The following is a 14519-nucleotide window of genomic DNA, read 5'->3' as shown; positions in this document are numbered from 1 at the left end:
AATCTTAGGCAGAGTATAAAATCTGGGAGTTCTGCGCGATTCATTTACCAGAAATTCTGCTTCGTGTTTTGTAATCCAATCATTACTCAGTGCTTCCTTTACCATTCCCTGGATTTTATTAGTTAGGCGTGTTGTCGGGTCTTTGGGGCATCTCTAATAGCTAATGGCATCCGAGAGTAAGCAGTTACATTCCTCCTGGTACATAGATTTGTTCATCAGAACAATTGCGCCACCCTTGTCTGCAGGCTTTATTGTGAGTTCAGAGTTGCTTTTCAATTTCTCCAGTGCTTTACCTTCATTGTTTGTCAGATTCTGGAATCCTTTCTCTTCTTTGAAGTCGATCCCTTCTCTCTCTAAGCACTGCTTGTTCGAATGCGTGTATATGGCAAGGAATTGTCTGAGTGGGCGGTATAAATGTCGACTTCTTCCTGAGTCCTGTGTTGGTGGGTTCCCTCAGGTTGTCATTGTCTTTACCAAATGGTTGCGAAGTTTTATCTTGCTGAAGAATTGTCAGTTCGGTGTGTAGTAGAAATGGATCATTTGTAGGTGTCGGAACAAACCCTAGGCCTTTTGTCAGGACCGACTCTTCATCATGGGAGAGGGTGTAGTTACTGAGGTTTACAATGTTGGTTGATCCCGGCTGGTTGACAAGCCGTCCCCTCTCCCTCTGCTCCCATCACTACTGGGGTTTGATCCTCCCATTGTACCCTTGCGTTTCGTCTTTTTTGTCTTCTCATTTCAGGCTTTAAATATCAAGGCCACCTTGCAGTGGAGCACATTCACATTCACCCCACACAGTGGATACCCTCCTACCACAGTCTGGTTTGGGTGGAGCCCCTTCCTTTAGTTACACATAGGTCCTGATGAATGCCACGGACCCTTCCGGGTCACCTGGCAGAAACATCTCGACCTTCTGATATCGGTGGGGGACAATTATTTCTCCAACACACCGACCACGATTTTAGAATACCATACAGTTGCCAGCAATATTAAAGATAATGTGATGCCTGTAATGGATTTTTAACTCACTTTTTTCTTTATTTGGGCCCCCACTTAGTTTAGAAGTGCATCCCTGTCGTCAGGTGTATGCCCGCCCTCCATCAAACCAAGTTTTTGGAGGGCGAGGACTGGTCAATGATAAAGCATGACACCAGCTGGTGTGTGAAACCAGTCCTACACTTTTTGTGAGATGCCCACACTCATGAAATAAGCAACATTTACACTTAGCCCTCCTTTTCCCGCTGGGAGCAGCTCTATTGTGTTTGAAATTCGTGGACCCTTTGCCAGGAGGCTCCTCGCCTCTGGCATTGGCTGGAACGCCAGGGCGTCACTCTGGTGGTTCAACACCTGGCAGGTTCGCTGAACGCCTGGGCGGACGAACTCAGCCGCCGGTGCATAATGGATCACGAATGGCGTCTGAACTCGGACGTGGCGCAAGGTCTCTTTCAGAAGTGGGGAGAGCATTGGTTAGATCTATTTGCCACCAAAGAGAACGCACAATGTCATCAGTTCTGCGCGTTGGAATTTCCAAGGCTGCACTCGCTCGGAGACACTTTTCATCGCGAGTGGAGCTGCGGTCTGTTGTACGCCTTTCCGCCTATACCACTTCTGCCCAGAGTGCTGAAGAAGATCAGGAGCGACCGGGCCCAAGTCATCCTTGTGGCTCCGAACTGGGCACGAAGATACTGGTATCCCGAGCTACTCAGCATGTCAGTCGACCCCCTGATTCGTCTGCCTCTTCAGGAGGACCTTCTGTCGCAGCAGCAGGGGACTGTCCTCCACCTGAACTTGTCCAGTCTCCACCTACATGCGTGGAGATTGAGCGGTAACAGTTGAGGCCATTTGACTTGCCTCCTGAAGTCTGTGCTGTTATTCTGGCAGCCAGGCGTCCCTCCACAAAATCGGTATACGCCTGCAGGTGGAACAAATTTGTGGCATGGGGCACAGCAAAGACTGTGGATCCCCTTTCTGCCCCCCTTTCAGAGGTTCTCCTCTTTCTTCTTTCTCTTACCCAGCAGGGCTCGCTCTGGGCACTGTCAAAGGCTACCTCTCTGCCATTTCAGCCTTCTTAAGGCTTCCTGATCAGCCTTCTCTTTACAAGTCCCCTGTTGTAAATAAATAGATTCTTAAAGAGCATCACTCACATGTTTCCTCCTGTTCCTTTCGTAATGCCTCAGTGGGACTTGAACCTTGTTCTGACTTATTTGATGTGCGCTCCTTTCGAGCCACTTCACAATTGCCCTCTTCGTCGTCTAACTCTTAAGACTGCATTCCTGGTTGCCATCACCTCTGCCAGGAGAGTGAGCGAGCTCCAGGCTCTATCTTCTCAGCCTCCTTTCCTCATTGTCCATCCGGACAAAGTTGTCTTGAGAAAGCATCTCTCTTTCCTGCCCAAAGTAGTCACAGCGTTCCACATCGGGCAGTCCATCACTTTGCCCACCATCTTTCCGCCTCCGCATCCCTCGAAAGAGGAAGAGAGGCTCCACCGCCTGGACCCAAAACGTGCGCTCTCATTCTATCTGGACCGCACACGCCAGTTCCGGGTGAAAGACCAGCTCTTTGTTGGTTACGTGGGCACTAAGAAGGGACGGGCGGTGCACAAACGGACCATTTCTCGATGGGTCGTTTTGTGCATCAAGGCTTGTTATCCACTGGCTAAAAAGGAGCCTCCTGTCAGGCTGTGTGCCCATTCCACTCGGGCCACGGCGGCTACTACTGCCCTTGGTCAGGGTGTCCCCTTGCAGGACATCTGTCAGGCAGCTACTTGGGCCTCGCTGCACACGTTTGCTAGACACTACTGCCTGGACAGCCAAGTCTGGAGAGATGGCTTTTTCGGCTGTTCTGTTCTCCAGGACTTTCTGGTGTGATCATTGGTTCGCAGACCCACCACCGGGGTTGGTATTGCTGGGGTATCTATTCTAGGGTAAGGAATCTAACACTAACCTGTTTCTTTCAGATGCACAAGTTACTTACCTTCAGTAACTATATATCTGTAAGAAACAGTAGTTAGTGTTAGATTCCTTACCGCCCTACCCATCCTCCCCGTTCTACGAACCGATATCTAGGGTAAGGTACATCCCTTTGAGGGCCTTAGTTTTTTGGTACCAGTGTGGGTTTTTATCATGGCTCTGCGTTCCTGGCGCGGAAAAGCTGTGTATAAGAACTGACGTCAGTGCGCGAGGGTGGGGTCTAAGTACTCCGGCGACGTTATCCCGGTGCTAACCACGCCGATGACGGACGCGGAGCCGCAGACGAAGCCTACCAACGCACAAGGGCACTGCTACGCAGACCTTTCTGGATCCAGTCTGACGTCTGGGGATATTCTAAGATAAGGAATCTAACACTAACTACTGTTTCTTACAGATATATTGTTACCGAAGGTAAAAAACTTGTGCGTCAACACCTTTGGTAATGCCTCAATGGAACCTTAATGTGGTGCTCACTTATCTTATGTGTGCCCCATCTTAGCCAATGTACAACGGTTCTTGCTGCCTCCTCATGATAAAGCCCATCTCCCTCATAGCATTCACCTTAGCTTTTTAAATGAAAGAACTATATGAGCTGTTTGTCCCACCGCTCCTAGATTAGCTAATACTCTGGACAAAAGCACCATTCCTACCAACGGTTGTCATTCCCTTTCACATAGGCCAGTCTGTCATCCTGCCAGCTTTCTTCACTTCACTTCACCTCACCCTCTTAAAGAGGGAGAAAGACCCCATCGCCTTCAGCCGAAGAGAGCCCTGAGCTTCTATATCGATCTTCCAAGGAACATTGAGTGGATGACCAGCTCTATGTGTGTTTCTCTAGGGCGAAAAAAAAGTAATGCTGTGCAGAAGAGAACTGTCTCCAGATGGATTGTCTTATGAATTAAGACCTTTTCAAGGCTGGCCAAAAAAACAGCCTCCAGAAATTCTTTGTGCGCATTCCACCATAGCAAATGCTGCTACCACTGTATTGGTGTGCAGTGTGCCAGTCTTGGACAGCTGCCAGGCAGCCGTATGGGCAACAGTTGACACGTTCATGAAATACTACTGCTTGGATAGCAAGGTCCGGCCGGACGGGCGTTTTGCCCAGTCTGTCGTGCAGTATGTGGAATGGCCTGAACCATTCTACAGACCCACCAAATGGTGAGGAACTGCTTGGGTATCTGTTCACAAGGTGAAGGATCTGTGGTTAGAAGTATCCATCAGAAGAAAAATGTACTTACCTTCGGTGCTGCTTTTTCTGGTTGATATACTCTATCTAACCACTGATTCCTTACCGACCCACTCCGCTCTCTGTTCTGTGGACTGGATTAATCTAGTCCATGTCAATAAGATTCCAATCTAGAGATCAGCACACTGGCACAGTCTGATTCCTGAATCTCTTCACATCAGAGGGTGCTGAGAGAAATCAGATGGACACTGACATCAGCATGCAGAAGTTGCGTTTGTGTAAGTGTCCCAGCATCACACCCGAGGCAGGATGTAGCGAATGCAGAACCACACAACTCCACCTACAGATGTGCGAGGGAATTTCTTAGAGAATTTTCTAGATCCAGTCTTGCGTCATGGGGGAGAGGGGCTCTTGACAAGGTGTAAAATCTGCAGTTAGATTGAGTATCCACCAGATAGAGCTTTAGCAAAGGTACCTAACCTTTTCTTCTGTGTAATTTCCCTTTCTGGAAGATGCACTGTAGATTCCTCATCGACCAACCCTCCTCCCTGTTCTGTGAATGGATTCATATAGTCCAATAATAAGATCCCAATCTAGACATCTGCACACTGGAATTCTAATTTCTATAGGCTCCGTGTCTGATGGTATCTGACAGATATCAGAAAGAAAATTATGTCAGGGCTTGGAGCTGGTGCAGATATAGTGGCCCAACATTACGTGGGACAGGACAGATCTGGTGCAAAGTGCATAATGCCACCTATCAATGCATGAGGAAAATGCTATCAAGAGTTTCCTGATTCAGTCTGCTGCCTGGGGGAATTCACAAGCTGATGAATCTGAGGCTAGATAGTCTCTAGCAGAAAAAGCATTGTCAAATGTAAGTAACTTGTTCTTCTAGGTGGGTATCTTTGACAGTCAACCACATTTATGTTTCTTCAGAAAGGTTCTCTCCAAGTGCTTCCTAGCCCACTGCGTGAAAGGGGTGGGAGCTACTTAAGCATTCTTGAGGGATGTACCTGTCTGTTGTGAAGTAAATACTTGGTTCTATGTACACTCTTTTATGAAGCATTATTGCTTGCACATGGACAGGAAGGCCATCCCTCCTTAGGTTGTTCTCTAGTACTTTTGATATGATTTCTTCTGTATCCTTGACCTTTCTGATGTGATGCTTAAGGAGTGATTAACTTAAGGAACCTGAGGGAGCAACCATCCATTAGAAGAGTACATTACTTACTGTCTGTGATATTTGTTCTGATGGATGGTTCAGCTCCAGCAGATTCTTTACTATTCTAGTATTTCCCCACTTGATGATAATTAGTTTCTAAATGTAATATGCTTTCTATTAGCAATAGACGTTTTCATTCTACTTTGTCTTCGCCTTGATGGGTGTATAGATATCAGATTGGAAGTGACATCATCGGCTGCAGCATGCCTTATATGGTCTGTGTTGACGTTACTCTCAGAGTATTTATGTATATATTTGCTATTCATATAAAGCGAGCCTAGCTAAAAGGCAGTGGAGGGCTGTCACAGCAAAATACTTTTTCAACAGGTGATTAGAGTGGTGGTTGGCTTATGGACTGTTACTGCATCATGATATAAACAAGTCTCCATCCTCGACATTGCCTAGTGGAGTGACTTGCTAAGGTAGCAAAGTTATTTTGCTCCTGATTCAATCTGGCCCCGGGAGAGGCTTCACATAGGGAACTCTGCCAGAAGGTAAGTACCTTTTTTGTTTTTGCTTTATTCACCCTGGACGGTAAAGCTTCATCTTGGGTATGTTTGTCCATGATTCCAGTGGTGGTCCATTTCCTTGAAGGGCTCATAAAGGCTTTCACCCTGCCCAGAAAGATTTTCACTCAAGCCCAGATGTCTTGCAAGACTTGAGAACTAAAAATAGTTTTGCCATAGTTAATGGGACATACACAAGAATACCCTAAGGGAACCCTTTTTTGTAGTAATGTTGTGGAAAGAAAATTGCTGCAAAAGTATTCTCTGTGAGCATCGCGCAAAAAAGGGCTTTATGTTGATGACGCTCCTCACTCTTGTCATCTCCTCTCATTCTGCATGATTCTATTTGAACCCTCCTCATCATTTATAGGTGCTTTGAAGTTTATATTTTTGTTTTCAGATACTAACTGGTGGCGTGACAATAGCTTAAGGTTGGGAAATCAGGCCATGCACAGTATTCAAGCGTTCTGCAGTCACTGTGTTTTCTTTTTTGGTCAGGTTTTAGCATCAGCCTCAGGACTGGGCAGCGGTGCCTCGCGCTGCCAGATCCGTCTTTGGAACGTGCCGGATGGATCCTGCCGAAAGATTCTTTATCATCACAAGACCGAAGTGCAAGTCATGGCTTTCTCTCGAGATGACAGACTCTTAGTGACTGTAGGTTAGTATCATTTGGCTCTTTTCGTTTTTTTTAATTAATTACAGTTTACTGGTTGTTTCAAAAAGATATAAGCATCAGGACCTAAAGAGAGCCAGATATAAGCATCAGCAATCACTATCTCCTTATCATACAAATGGCAATATCCTTAACAATTGTGTATCACACATCTTATTACACCTAGAACTAGGAAGGCAGCAGACGAAATAGAGCTAGAGAGAGTGAGCTATTGATATAGATCGATGAGATAGCTATACATAAATGAGTAGGAATGGATACTGATTGATTTAATTGAAGATGACTAGCGATAGTTAGAGATAAATAAACAGGGAGATTTCTGACATCTAGATGATTCACAATAGCAGGAGTGGGTTTCATGAAGCTGTGTGAGGATGCTGTAGTTGTCCAAAACCACAGCAATGATGTTAATTTTGAGGAGATGCACAGGGCATTTCTATTGAGGAAACCAACGCTTGCAAGTGTTGATTGATGGTTGATGAGTGGAATCTCAGTTCAATAATCCTCTTCGGTTTTATGATTCACAATCTCTCTGTAACACACCACACCAAGAAGTGCTCCAGTTTTAAATGGAAATGCAATCCTGCATTTTTATTTTGGCTTTTTTGCTTATATCCATTATGTAAATGGTACTGAAGAGGTTAGAAAGGCTCATTAACAACCAGGTGTTGTTTTACAGATCTGTGATTCAAAATATATTCAGATACCGCATTGGTATGTAATACTTGAAATACGTACTTCCATGTTTCTTAGACGTTGCTTTGGAAATGTTTGTTAAAGGATCTTCAGAGGAAATAGCAGCTATTAGAAGATACTTGCCTTCTATAATATTCTTTGATTAATACTTTGATTCTTCATGTTAATGGTCAGACATCTACCTCTTCTGTTTCCTGGTAATATATCACGGTTTTGTCCTGGGTATTGTCCCTTTCTCATTGCACACCATCCACCAGTGATGTCCTTCCTGAAACAAGATGTTTGGACATCCTTTATTCCCTGGGACTGTCAATGCAATTCATGGGGGCGGGCCATAGTGAGCATATTTCCCATTTCAGGGCAGAGTACTATAAGTATCTATCTCAATCTGTAGTGCATTGTTTGAAAAACGTGGGTATTTTTTAGTTCTTCTATCGCTGCTGTTTTCCCCCAGCTCCCTCCTCCTCCCATGCGCACCTTTATTTTCCCCGTTTTCTCCACTTGGTTTGCTTCTTTTTATCAGTTCTTTTCCTCTTCGTTGTGAGTGTCTAGATAATTGTTCAGGCTTTTTCAACCCCTCAAGCTGGAACAGTCACTGCACCTTCCGCGGATCTGCTGCCTCTGGTTCAGGTGAAGGTGTGTCTGTCCAGACCCAATTGGGGGAGCTAGAATTGAAACATCAGTACCCTATTAGTTGCTCCCAAGGCAGAGCTTCATGCTTAACCTTTTATGTTCCTGTTTCCCCATGGTTCTTTGCACCCAAGAGCAGGATTCACACCTGCCTCATAGATTCTTTATATTATAGGTAAGCAGTTCAGTCCACTTCTTGGAAGTTTGTGACAACAATTTCCTGATCCCTCCATGCCAGGACCATTTTTGCACCTTAGGAAGTACCATTTGCACCACAGGGTCTCATCACATCAAGCCAGCACCACAAGTAGTGGTGCTCTTCAGCTTTGTAAAATGGTAAAGAAGTGTCAAGCACTCCAGCCAATGACTTGGGTATTTTAAAAACATAAAGAATCTGTAAACTAGAAATCAAAAATAAAATTACGGAAGCTGGAAAACACTTTCTTCTCCACCATGGTTGTCTTCTCTAGAATAATATGTAAGCCCTCAAGCTACCCAGGCTTTTAGTTCTAAACAAAAGCTCCAAAAAACAATATAAGCATTTTGAAAAAGAAATTATTTGACCATTGTTCTAACATTTACCTAAAAGTGGGTGATTCCTCTAGATGTCAGCAAAACCCTTTTGCATTGAAAATAATGTAATTTTTAATAGTACTTCAAACCTCTTGCCTGTTACATCTAACCCTGGGTGAAACACTACGCCAAGGTCACGGAGTGTCCATAGTTTGCGCAACTAGGCACTATGTGAATTGCACGTAGCACAGTGCAAAAACGCGTAGTGGGCATTTTATGCTCGCTCGCGGTCCTCAACATCAAGTTGGCGACAGCGAGCGAGCAAAATCACCATCCCGGTGAGACTTTTTCCTTGTTCGCGATCAGCAAAATCAGGTTGCCGATCGCGAAAAATAACCCTCCCGGCGAGATTCTCAATACGGGGTGGTCAGGTGTCTCATTGCGAGTGGTCTCGTATGCTCACGATGAAAAACTACCAGTCCACGTTGAGAAAGCTGCCACTCTAGTACAATTCTACTCGAGTGGCAGAAAACGACCACTTGCACTGTGCAAGAGGCCGTTTGCAATGATTGCACAGCGCGGACAAGCATCCGACATGTGCAATTTCCCTACCACACTACGCAGTTCGCGTAGCAACACATAGCTTGCGTAGTGCGAAGTGCACTTCGCATAGCTATGCGTAGCACTACTATGCAAACTACGCCCAGGGTTAGTTTTGGTTACGGCCTGAGTTGTGTCTATTGTAAGAGTCATGGTTTCCCTCCTTTATTTTCGGTCCATTTCTGTCAGGAGGGGGGGGGTCCGGTTCTTACCTTTGGGTTTTCTTGTTCCTTCCTGTTCTTTTGGCGAGTGCCACTTCCTTCTGCTGTTTCCTTTGGGGATTGGGTTGGGCACAGTGGTGTTTCCAGAGCGTTGACATCAAGTATATCTGAAAGAAACAGTTAGTTATAGATTCCTTGCCTTAGAATTACCCCCAGGCGTCAGACTGGATCTGGAAAGTTTTTCATCAACAGTACCCCTGCGCTTCAGAAAGTGGTGTCAGTTGTCTACGCGTTCGGCGTCGTGGTCAGTGGGATAACGCCACAATAGCTACATAGATGCCGCCCTCGCGCGCTGACGTCAGTTCTTTCTTTTTCTGCATCAGCTAGTGCAGATCCGGAGAGAGCAGTACCTCCAGTCACATTTTGACTGACTTTTTCTCAACTTTTGTCGACATTGTTTGCAAGTCCATCGACTCTTGGTGCAACGGGGATGTCCGGCTTCAAGGCTTGCGGTTCCTGTAACCGACTGATGTTGGTGACGGATGCACACCGTGTGTGCCTCTTCTTCCTGGGGCGCATACACGATCCCATGTGGTGCCCTGACTGCCAGACCATTAATCTGAAGTCTTGGCGGGAGCGGTCTCAAAAGCTTCTCGACGCCTGGCAGTCGGCTCTGTGGCGCTCAAGATCCCGGTCGCTTAGGAGGTCAAAGGAATGGTCGCGGAACCACCATCATTCTTCTTCCAAGTCTTCGTACTCGGGGTCAGGTAAGTCGAAGCACAAGAACAAGTCGAAGATGCATCGTCGCTCTTAGACTTATCCCCGTCCGTCGGCTGACGTGACGAGGGATGCAGGTGGTGCAGCTCCACTTGCGGAGCCTGAAGAGTCGACTCCGGCTTTCCCCCCTTTACTGGGACCCGAAGCGACCCCTGCCCAGCTCTGTCAATTTTACAAAGCGATGTACACCATCTTTGATCAGCGCGACTCCACTGGTGTGCCTTCTGACCCCGCAGACTTGGCTGGCGGCCCTGGGCCTTCGGCACCGTAGGGTCCCCTTGGAATCAGGCCTGGATCATGATCGCCGCCGGTCGACCTTGTAACACCTCCACCGGTGCTGAGTCCACTGGCACCACATACGTAGCCGACGTCGGCTGTGTCTCCAGCCGACGTCTATCCCGGTCTCCACCTCAAGGTACACTGGCGTCCAGAACCAACGGGTACTTTTGTGCCCCTGTTCTACCCTGGCTCTTTGAGACCAGATTGGCAGCCAAAGAAATGTGAGGAGGACTGGGAGGGGTCTGGAGACTCTTTGACAGACCAGTTGGGTTATGAACTGGGGGAAGCCAGTGGTCTGGATACCTCCCCATATCTTGGCATGTTGTCTCCCCCTACCGTGGCTGTGGAGGTGGAAGCATCTTACTCTGTGGTGTTGCGTAGGGTGGCGGAGGCTCTCCACCTTGAGCTACCAACGGTGGCAGTCAGGACTAACCTCCTGACAGAGGTGCTTCAAACGGCGGTGAGCTCTTCGGAGCCTCTGCTGCCATTAAATGAAGCCTTTACAGACATCCTTTTGGGCACCTGGTCCAGGCCCAACACAGGGGCTCCTGTGGATAGGATGATTACCCGATGCCACCGCCCGGTCCCGGGCGACCCCACTTTACTCTCCCAACACCTTACCCCTGAGAGCTTGGTGGTCCAAGCCTCCACCTCCAAGGGTGCATTCCCTACCGCTCCACCTGATAGGGAATCCAAAAAGCTGGACTATCTTGGGAAGAAGATATTTTCTTCTTTCAGCTTGGGACTACGGTTTGTAAAAACTGCATGTCTGTTGGGCTGTTACATCCACTCCGTGTGGGAAACGGTTGCGCAAGTGCTGCCTCAGTGCTTGAAGTAGGCCCGGGCCGTACTCTTTCTAGCAGTTGCTGAAGGGAGAGACGCAGCAAAGTTTACCATCCGCTGTGGGCTGGATACCGCCGACTCACTAGGTAGAACTATTTCCATGTCGGTAGCCCTTCGTCGCTATGCCTGGTTGAGGTTGACTGGTTTTTCCGGGGATGTCTAATCCACCCTCATGGACATGCCCTTTGATGGCCATCACCTGTTCGGTGACAAAGCAGACAGCGCGCTAGAGCGCTTTAAGGACTCTTGGACTATGGTCAGGTCCTTGGGACTCTCTACAACCCGCCCTGCGCGTTCTGCTTTTCGCCCCTTTTGTCCATCCCTGAGCCGCAGGCCAGCACAAGTTGTTCAACCCTTGCATGACCGGGAACGTGGGAACCAACGCTGTGGTTCTTGGGGCCAGTGGAGGGGCTAGTCCACTACAGCCCCCTCTGCAGCAGCCTCCAAACCCTCCTAGCCTGACCTTTCAGGGACACCAATCGCCAGTGGGCGGCAGGATTCGCCATCACCCCCCCCACTGGCCCCCAATCATGTCGGACAGGTGGGTTTTGCAAATAGTCTGAAGGGGCTACTCCCTCCCCTTTGAGACTACCCCTCTATCCATACCACCTCAGTACCATCGCATTTCAGAGGATCATCTGCCCCTTCTCCAACAGGAAGTTTCAGCACTCATGGCCAAGGGTGCCATTGAGCGAGTTCCTGTCCGAGAAGTAGGTTGTTGTTGCTATTCCCACAAGTTTCTGGTGCTCTAGAAGGACAAAGGCCTGTGTCCTATCTTGCATCTCAGAGACGTCAACCGCTTCCTCCGGACGGAGAAGTTCAAAATGTTGATGCTGGCTCAGGTCCTGTCTGCCCTCGACACTCGAGACTGGATGGTAGCGTTGGACTTGCAGGACGCTTACTTTCATATGCCCGTCCTGCTAGCCCACCTGTGGTACCTACAATTCACGGTAGGCCACAAGCACTTTCAGTTTACCGTACTCCCCTTTGGACTTACAAGCGCTTCTCATGTGCTCACAAAAGTGATGGCGGTTGTTGCAGCTCATCTGCCCAGATCAGGGGTTCCAGCCATCCCCTATCTCGATGACTGGCTGTTGAAGGTGGGCTCGCCCAGGCTGACGTCTCCCACCTCCATACTATGGCCAACCTCCTGCATTCACTGGGGTTCACCATCAATGTGCCGAAGTCATACTTGATTCCCTCTCAGACGCTCCTTTTCATCGGGGTGGTTCTGGACACAGCTCAGTTTCGGGCTTATCCTCCCGACCAGCGAGTCAGGGATATTCGGGCTATAATTCCGTTGTTTCACCCTCTATCCCTGGTTCCAGTAAGAATGGCCCAGAGGGTCAGGGCCTCCTGGCCTCCTGCATCCTGCTGGTGGACTATACCAGCTGGCATATGCAGGCTCTGCAGTGGGACCTGAAGTTTCAGTAGGCATAGCATCAGGGGAATCTTTCCGATTGCTCCCAGATCTCGGAGGGAACTGCACGTCAAATGCAGTGGTGGGTAACAAATCAGGATTGGGTCAACGGCAGATCCCTTTCGCCACCGAAGAGAATGCGCAATGTCAGCAGGTCTGCACGTTGGAATTTCCAAGGCAGCACTCGCTAGGCGGTGCTTTTCGATGTGAGTGGATTTGCGGTCTCCTACACACCTTTCTGCCTATACCACTTCTGCCCAGAGTGCTAAAGAAGATCAAGTGTGACCGGGCCCAAGTCTTTCTTGTGGCCCCGAATTGGGCATAGGAGAGTCTGGTATCCCGAGCTATTACACATGGCCATCGATCCTATGCTCAGACTGTGTCTGCTATATGAGGTATGGTTGAAAATGGCAGGGAAAATACTTAATGGCCCGTATGTGCAGGAAAAAAACAACATGCCTATCTGAGCCATTTAATTTATGTTCAGAAAAATTCAACTCCTGCTTTGGGAGTTTGTTCTCTCTGAGCAAATACTTTTGCCAAGTGGGCACTTTCAGCATGGTCCTCACATGATGAACGTTACTGTGGGCAAGAAATCCGCCTGGTGTGTCTTCCTTTACAGCAGGTGGATTGAGCTGGGTGGCCTTCTGCCAAGGGAGTGGAGGACACACTTCTGCTGATCTGCAGGACTCCTGTCAAAAGCTAAATGAGGACCCTATGGTCCATAAGAAATGGCTTTGAGACTAAAATTTGACAAGCAGCAAAAGTAAAGGGCATATGTCATGAAGGACATGTTGTAAAAGAGACCTGAAGTCATATATACAGCCATGAGACAATTACAACAATCATGGAGCTATGAAAAATCCTGTAGGGTAATATAAAAATGAGGCAGTTAAAAATGTAAAAAAGGTAATGATTAAAAGAAACCAGGTACAATAAATAGGACATATTTTCATAAACAACATTGAAAAAAGGATTTGGGGTGAAATAGGACACGTGGAAATAAAAAGACTCTGTTTGTCCCAAAAAACAGTAAAGTGAGCAAATGTGTTCTTCATGTATCCTGAAGTGTATTCTCAATGGCCTCGATTGTGGCCAATGCTTCTTCCTACCAAAACTTTTATTGGTAGGTCCAAAAGAGTCTCATCCGAACAATAAGCTCTCCCAAGTGTATGCCAGACTGCTATGGGCCCGATTACCATATGAAACTTGAACCCTGATGTCTGTGCTTCGTAGAGCTCTGAGTACCCAGGGAGGTGAGGGTGTAGGTCCCTCACAGCTCCAGCCCACTCTCTCTTCAGGTATCCGTTTGAGTTTTACCTAGTTACGAATCTAATTTGCAGATGTTTATAGTTTAGTGCAAAATTAAAAACTCATCTTTTCCCTAGCAAGTAATTCTTCCACGCCACTACTCCCCTGGATTTGTTTTGTATTAGCAGTTAGCGCGGGGACACACAGTTTTGTGCAGCCAGGCGCTTTATAAATGTTTTATTATTATTATTGTTATAGTCTTTTCTATACCGATAAACATATTGCCTTTCAACTTCTTCAGAAGAGTTAGGGGTACATCCACCAAGCTCATTAGCCTTTTGGGATGCATCAAGCCCTAAGCCATTCGCAAAATAGATCATCGCATTTTTTGTGATTACCTATTTTGTGAATGCAGTTAGGGAATTGCAAATTGCGATTCCCTAAATGCAATACATGAAGCATTCTGAGAATGCAACTTTGCATTAAGGAATCTCAAATTACCATCAACTTTAAGTCGATGGTAATTTGCAATTCCTTATGAAAATGCTTAAAATTGCATTTTTCTAAGTGCCATGTGGCGCACACACATGCCCTAAGGGCTTGTGTGTGCGCCACATGTGCACTTATGCCATTTTTGGGGGTGCATCAGTGAGGCCTTTTGGCCCTCTAGCACCCTTGAAATTGCATGCTCAATTTGCGATTACATTTTTGGTAATCCAAATTGCGAGTGGTTTTCCATTCATTGCTATGGACCTCTAGGCCCATTTGAATGAATGGGAAGGCATTCCCT

At 47.2% G+C, this 14519-nt stretch overlaps 1 protein-coding gene across 1 annotated transcript in view; it reads left to right on the top strand.

Annotated features, from left to right (window-relative positions):
- WDR90 (WD repeat domain 90) overlaps positions 1 to 14519 on the top strand; it is a 1374469-nt gene that overhangs the window by 1000233 nt on the left and 359717 nt on the right. Inside the window, exon 32 of the mRNA XM_086941318.1 lies at positions 6385 to 6544. Coding sequence (XP_086797444.1) covers positions 6385 to 6544 — 160 coding nt within the window. The remainder of the gene's footprint in view (positions 1 to 6384; positions 6545 to 14519) is intronic.

This window comes from Lissotriton vulgaris, chromosome 10 (assembly GCF_964263255.1).
Source record: "Lissotriton vulgaris chromosome 10, aLisVul1.2, whole genome shotgun sequence".
Classification (NCBI taxonomy): Eukaryota; Metazoa; Chordata; class Amphibia; order Caudata; family Salamandridae; genus Lissotriton; species Lissotriton vulgaris.
Note: the sequence above shows the minus strand (reverse complement) of the source record. Positions and strands in the feature narration are given on the sequence as shown.